Source organism: Brachypodium distachyon, chromosome 3, assembly GCF_000005505.3.
Source record: "Brachypodium distachyon strain Bd21 chromosome 3, Brachypodium_distachyon_v3.0, whole genome shotgun sequence".
NCBI classification, from domain to species: Eukaryota; Viridiplantae; Streptophyta; class Magnoliopsida; order Poales; family Poaceae; genus Brachypodium; species Brachypodium distachyon.
The window spans coordinates 35171504-35178681 of NC_016133.3; the positions used below are offsets into that span (position 1 = coordinate 35171504).

Genomic DNA, 7178 nt, shown 5'->3' on the forward strand with positions numbered 1-7178 from the left:
TTGGTGTTTTGCAAGGTTGACTTCATTTGAAGCACAGTGTATTTTTCAACGGAATTGCTAAGGCTAAGTCGCCTGAGAACATGAATTTCTCAGTCGATACACCATTTGTCGATCCTTGAGTGTTTGTGCAACCGCGTGAGGGACCCAAGCGTACGGGCCATGCAGTGGGTTGCCTGGAAGCTTTTTTCAGTTTTTTTTTCTCTTGAAATTCCTATGCTTGTTTCTCCCTTTTGTGTTTGGACTTTTCGGTTGTTTATCTATTGTGTCTATTTGGATCTAGACATTTTTATTTGCCCTAAAAATTTACAGGCTGCATGCTCATCTTTTTCTTATTTGTGCTAAAAAAGATACGGGCTGCATTTTTATTTGCACATAAAAAAGTTACGGGCTGCATGTTCAACTTTTAGAAATAACAATTTCTCAGTCGATGCTCTCAACCGTCGGTATGTGTGCTAAATTTGTTCAGCTTGGTTAACAGGAGTCGTGGGTGGTTTTGTGTCCTTTTTTGTAACGTGCAGCCGCCTAAGCATGCCTCAAGGATTATTTGTGCTATGACCCATCAATATATATGTGTGTGTTTTTCATGGGCTATTTTGGTTGTATCCTAGTGAACTGGGCTTGGTTTGTTTTGTGTGCTGAACGAAGCCATTAAGTGAAATCGTACAACCACGGACATTTATATCTCAAATTTTGAAGTTTTTTTCCAGCTTTGCTATACCTCAGCTCAACTGATTTCTGCGAACCGTCAATTTTTGGACATTGGGATTTTTGCCTTTTTGTCGATCTGCTTGTGCATGTGTTGCGTTGCTGTGCGAGAATGGGCCGGCAATCGGTTTTGTTTAATTTTATTGCATTGCGTCGCTACGAGAAAATGGGCTGGCGATCGGTTTTTTGACAACAAAATACCTCTTTATTATTTGGAAATAAGGGTTACATCCTAAACGAGGAGAGGTACAATGCAAAGGGGAGGAGAATCAAACCAGGAATTGGGCTGGCGATCGGTTTTGTTTAATTTTATTCGATTACAACTGTACTAATATTTTGCATGCGGGTAGCCCATATCGTTTTTCTGTTCCAGCGAATCAGCGACCGATCCGTCTTCTTTGTTCCAAAGAATCCTCCTGTTCTGTTTTGATGTGTAATCTGGGCTGGCTGTAGAAGTAGAAGGCCGTGGTGTTGATGCTGGCCTGAGTGCTTTTTTTTTTGCCAACATCTTGCTTTGTGTTATGAGCTAATTTTTATTTATATTTTGGGCTTTCTTACTTGCTCAGCTATGGCTCAGCTAGTCCTTTACCTTTTTTTGTCGAGGCAGACTAAGTGACATGAACATTTTTAATAAAGTGAATTACACTTGTTTTTCTTCCAGAAATATTTGCACAGTAAAAATTTAAAATTTAGGCAGCAACATCCGTTTGTTTTTTATTATATATTTGTGTAGAAATTTGGATTTTGAAACGTACAATTGGATATCGCACCTTCGGACGGCTAAAACTACACGTGAAATTTTGTGTGCAAATTTAGATAAATTGCACTTGTTTTTTTGTGTACAAATTTGGATTTTAAAATGTACAGTTGGATATTGCACGTCCAGACGGCTAAAATTGCACGTGAAATTTTGTGTAAAATTTGGTTTTTGAAATGTACAATTGGATATTGCATGTGAAATTTTGTGTGCAATTTTAGATTTTGAAATGTGCACTTAGATATATATTGCACCTTCGGGCGTCTAAATTTGCACATGTTTATTTGTGTACAAATTTGGATTTTTAAATGTACAATTGGATATTGCAACTTCGGTTCAGTAAAATTGCACGTGAAATTTTGGGTGCAAATTTTGGTTTTGAAATGTACAATTGGATATTGCACCTTCGGACGGCTAAAATTGCACGTGAAATTTTGGGTGCGAATTTGGATTTTGAAATATATAATTGGATATTGCACCTTCGGACGGCTAAAATTGCACGTGAAATTTTAGGTGCGAATTTGGATTTTGAAATATATAATTGGATATTGCACCTTCGGACGGCTAAAATTGCACGTGAAATTTTGTGTGCAAATTTAGATTTTAAAATGTGCAATTAGATATTGCACCTTCGGACGTCTAAAATTGCACATATTTTTTTGTACAAATTTGGATTTTTAAATCTATAATTGGATATTGCAACTTCGAACGGCTAAAACTACACATGTTTTTCATGTGAAAATTTAGATTTTGAAATGTGCATTTCGATATTCGGGCGGCTAAAGCAAACTTTTCTTTATTGTTTTTCTATCTCTGCGTTTTTGGGCGATGTTGCCAATTTAGATCGGGGGGAAGGAGAGCATGCCCCATGATTTTTTTCTCTGCACTGCTTTTTTTTTAGGGAATTCTCTGCACTGCTTTTTTGGTTTTGCTTGGCGAGAAGGTTAGGGTTCCCAGATGTTTTAGATCACGCACAGAAAGGGGCTGCTGGGACGTTGGGTTTGTGTCCAGTGGACAAGTGTTTTAGATCGGCATCGAGTGGGGCTGCTGCATTTTTTGGGCCTTTCTATGGCAGGCCAGCAGGGAAAGCCCAATACAAATAGGGCAGAAAAAACACAAAAAGGCCGACGAGGGGTTGAAAACAAACACATATACGGGCCGATCTGGTCTCAGTCAATCGGTAGGAGCAAGAAGATCGACAACCAGGATGGTCGACTGAGACACAAGAAGTCTCAGTCGACTGTGCCGTAGGCAAACCCATTTTCAATGACAATTCTTTTGTGTTTGTAGAATTAGGTCTGTCATAAATCCTTGTATAACTCTTCTTTTTGGCATTGTCTCAAGTGACAGGGAAAGGGACGCCGTGGTCTCTTTTGATATGATTACCAAAACATTGTTGAGTTCTCTCCTCGACCTTACAATCATCTTTGAGATTGTGTTTTGCTCATTCGACGCCTTCTCGACGGTACGGTCATTATTTTGGACGACACGCATGATCGGTCGACTTAGAATTTGTGTTTCTTAGTCGACTGAGCCCTAGTCGGACCCTTATGTTATCCAACTGTGTGAAAATTACGTGTATAAAAGAGGTGCATTTTCTTATTGATCATCTATCTTGGCATCTTGCTTGATTTTACCAATCAGTAAACACGTCTGGAAAATTTCATTTTTGTCTCCATGCAGCCTATCTGTGTGTTTATGAGCTTTGAAGTTCTTCATGGTCCAACTGGCCTGCAATATGCATGGGCCATACGAAGTCGTGATGGCTCTGAACAGATTCACCAATAGCAACAATACGTTGACGGGTCGTCGTCAGCCCAGGTACGTGGCCAGGTGCGGCCACGCGGGCGAGCGCTCCAAGACCAAGATGGTGCTGCCCTTGCAGAGCGCGCCGCTCGCGCACGGCCTCCAGAGTTCGGCCCCTCAGCGCCCTAGCCCACCATGGCCACCGCCCGCCCGCAGGCGCAGCATCCCGCTCTGCCCGGCTTCCGGTGTGTACGATCGATCTCGTCTCGGTGGAATCGTGGAAGAGTAGGTCCGTATGTGAGGATGGTATTCACAACAGAATTTGATCGAAGCAGTCGCTCCAAGAACTACATACTCCATGATCCCAGTGATGGCCGTGCATGTTGCATGTACGATCCCGATCCAAGGACAAGAAATCCCAGTGATGGCCATGCATGGCCGTGCATGTTGCATGTGGTGGTACTGATCTGCTGAATTCAATTCGAGGAAGATCGCTTGCACCTTGAGGAGGCATATATAGTGCATCCCTACAGTTTGTTGCAGACATCAAATATGTTTCATCTTTGCCTAAGAAATATAGTCTAGCTGAGTTGGGTCGGGAAAATTGTATATGGGGATGTTAGAGTGTGCGTGTAGAGACGGGAGGCACCAGGAAAGTATTAAGCACCAGCGGTGACAATCCGATCTCGGTGTACCACTTACCACTCACACAGATGCTACAGCGGTCCTACTTAGGCTAATCGAACGATCCGTGCCCTATGAATCAGATCATCACAACTATCAGTTAAGGAACGGCCACGGTCGAATCGTAAGCATCATACGGTTACAATTGAACACAACGTTTTGAGTTAGTAATTAATTCTTTAGCTATAAGTTGTTGACGTTTTACCTGTCAAACTATCGTTTCGTGAAATGTGACTCTAAAAACTCGAGTGATTTATGAGCCGAGCTCCCGATTGAGGAAAGCAAGTAGTAATGTATTACTAAACCTTAACTTTACTTTTGTTCTTCGTCTTGGCCCACTTTTGCATCTCAATCTCCGTTGATCCCATCCGGAACTGGCAAATTGGTGTCAGAAGTTAGCATATCTTTGGCAGCGAATTGGGTTGGGTCACTTGGGTGATTAGGCATTGCGATCTCTAGTAAAATCCTCCGGAATCACTCCGATTCACTGTGGTGGTAGATCTCGTCTCGGTGGCGTTTTTCGTTCAGGCCACGGAAGGGATATGATCGTGGGGTGGGTTCATGACTCATTTCTTGGTACAGTTCCGGAACAAGGTGTTCAGTCCACATGATGGGCGGCTCCAAGAACCAGGATGTGGTCGATGCGTCTGAGTCTGTGGCCCTCGATGTGGAAGCTACGGGATCTCGCATGGAGCAGCAGCAGCTGCTGCTACTACTGCTGTCAACAATCCCTGCCCAACCCCCATCACCTCTCTTTCCCTCCCGCACCTTGGTTTCACCAGCTCCAGCGTCTGGAAGATGATGGTCTGCTCTCAGCTCAAATGAGGCTTTGTCGTCAGCTGCTGAATCTCTGAAGTCTGAACCGCTGTAAGGTTTGTCTGTACCTTTGACGGTAGCCCGACGAAGGGGAGACCGGCCGCGTATTTCGGAGGGAAGACGTGCCTGTACAGTGTACAGAGGGCCGACGCCTCGACGGCGAGCCCGTCCAGGTGGTCCAGGAACGGGAAATGGTAGCGGTACCATGTGCAGGAGAGGATGGTATGGGCTGCTACTGTTGTACCTTCACCGAACCACACTTGGCCGTCATCTTGGATGCATTTCTTTTTTTGCGGCAAATCTTGGATGCAATTCACCTGCTCTTAAGATCGATATTTCGTGCTGGCTTCAGACTTAATTGAAGGGAGACGAGGAAAAGGCTCGGGGTTCTGAATTATACCTCTCTGTGCAGTAGAGATTGATCTTTCCCAGCCTGTGCTCGTCGTGTCTCGATGCACTTCCTTGGCCACATGCGAGATCTCCCTGGCAATGTCGACTCCGCTGGCGCCTAATCCTACAACAACAACGACCTGCAGAAAGATTGGAACCAATTTGTTCAGAACCTGTTTTTCTCGTGTGTGTGCGTGCGTGGAAAACGCTGCATTTTTTACTTAAGCAGAGAGACGAAGAAAAGTACCTGATCTCGAAATGGCTCTGGACTACGGTATCTGTGGCTGTGCATCTGCTTTCCTTGCCAATTTTCAATTCCTGCATCGCGAAATCGAAATTAACAATGCTCTTGTCCGACAGCAGCTGATAATTTAGTTTTCCTGTCTGAGTTGCGAAAAACTAGAACGGAGGGGGAAGAAACAGGGCATTGGCGCCTCTCACCTGGGAGCTGATTTTTTTTTCCCAAAAAAAACTGGGAGCTTGGGCACGAGGGGCACAGAGCAGTGCCCGATACAGACGACGACGGCGTCGAACGCCTCCACGGCCAGCTCGCCTTCCTCCACGTCGCGCCACGCCACGTCTCTTCCACTTCTTCTGATTCAGAGGCGAAGGCACGGAGGAAGGCGAGCACCTCCCGGTGGCCCAGGTGTTCAGAATTTGATCGAATCAGTAAGTAATGGCGGAGAACGAGGGCAGAAAACCCTTCGCACTCCTCGCACCCTTCGTTCTCTTCTGTTCTCCAGCTCCTCGCGCACTCCGCCGCCCCTGCTAGCACCGAGCTCGACCGCCGCCGCGGTTTCTCGCCTCCAAGCTCGCCGCCGTTGGTTCGCTCGCACCCATCTGGGTCTCCGTCACATTCGCTTGCTAGCTCACAGAAACTCCAAACCCTAGATCTACTCTCCTCCCATGGCATCGTCTTCCCGCAACCCCGCCGTCGACCCTGCTGCCCAGCTGGCTGAGGAGAGGACCGGCTCTGAGCGAGCTGGCTGGGAAGGCTCGGACGTGACTCCGGCGCGACATCTAGTGGCTCCACCGCTCCCGGCGGATCCCGGAGGACGTTGAGTGCCGGATTCCCGGCGACGAACTCATGCCAACTCCGGAGGCTGGTGAGCGCGTCGTTTTCCTTTCGCATTTTGAACGCGGTTTTGCCCTTTCTGCTAGCGATTTTCTTAGGAATTTCCTAAATTTCTTCGGCCTCTAGCCGCACCAACTTCCGGCGAATGCCATTCTTACTCTCTCGGCATTCGTCACTTGTTCCGAAGTCTATCTCGGCCTTTGGCCCTCTATCGACCTGTGGTCCCGGTACTTCATGTTCCGGCCACAGGTTCTTCCCGATAAGGACAATCCCGGCGCCGTGAAGCCGATGACCCAATGCGGCGCCGCCACTATCGTTCCTCGTTGGGGTTCCATCTTCTCCCGGATTAAGGGTCTTGAGTCATGTAAAAAAAGGCTCAAGACCTTTTTCTATGTAAAAAACACTTGCGAAGCCGACAAGATCAATCTGCCGGGATTCGAAGTCGGCCCCCTGGAGGAGAAGAGAAACTGGTCATATGACCCGAAGGAGACCCTCCCGGAAGTCAACGAGATCCACGCCGCCATCCTCGAGCTCAAGGACAACGGGATGACAGCTGGCGACTTGTTGGCCACTTTTGTGTACCGGCGGCTGTGTCCGCTCCAGCGCCCGGTACACAAAATGTGTTTCTATGGCGGCCAATTCGACCCGGACAGGGTGTCGACCTTCAAGCTCTCCCGCGCTGAAGTCCGGCGCCAGGTCAAGGCGATCGCCAAGACGAACATGTCCGAGAAATGGACATGGGGTATGCCGGCATTCAGCCGGGATCGCCGCGCTCCTCCGGTAAGCTCTAATTTTTACTTGTCTCTTGTTCATATCTGACATTTGGTTATGTCGCCCGACGAATATCTTTCTCGACTCAATTTTGACTTCTTTGTGCAGAGGTTCTCTCTTTAGCGAAACGAAGACGGGAGTTCTCCGGACAAACGCTTCGCGGCCCCGCGCAGGTCCATTGACGCCGAGGACCCGGACTCGGAGGACTTCATGCCGATCGCCCATGCCGGCCCT

The 7178-nt window shown here is 47.1% G+C and overlaps 1 protein-coding gene across 1 annotated transcript; it reads right to left on the minus strand.

Moving 5' to 3' along the window:
* Positions 1-4566: 4566 nt before the first annotated feature.
* Positions 4567-5423, minus strand: LOC112271681 (flavin-containing monooxygenase FMO GS-OX-like 7; the record flags this gene model as incomplete). The annotated part of the gene is given in 5 exon segments (XM_024461429.1): positions 4567-4698; positions 4777-5092; positions 5124-5160; positions 5163-5238; positions 5346-5423. Coding segments are annotated over 5 exon segments (639 nt in total), but the record flags the coding sequence as incomplete, so codon positions are not given.
* Positions 5424-7178: the final 1755 nt, after the last annotated feature.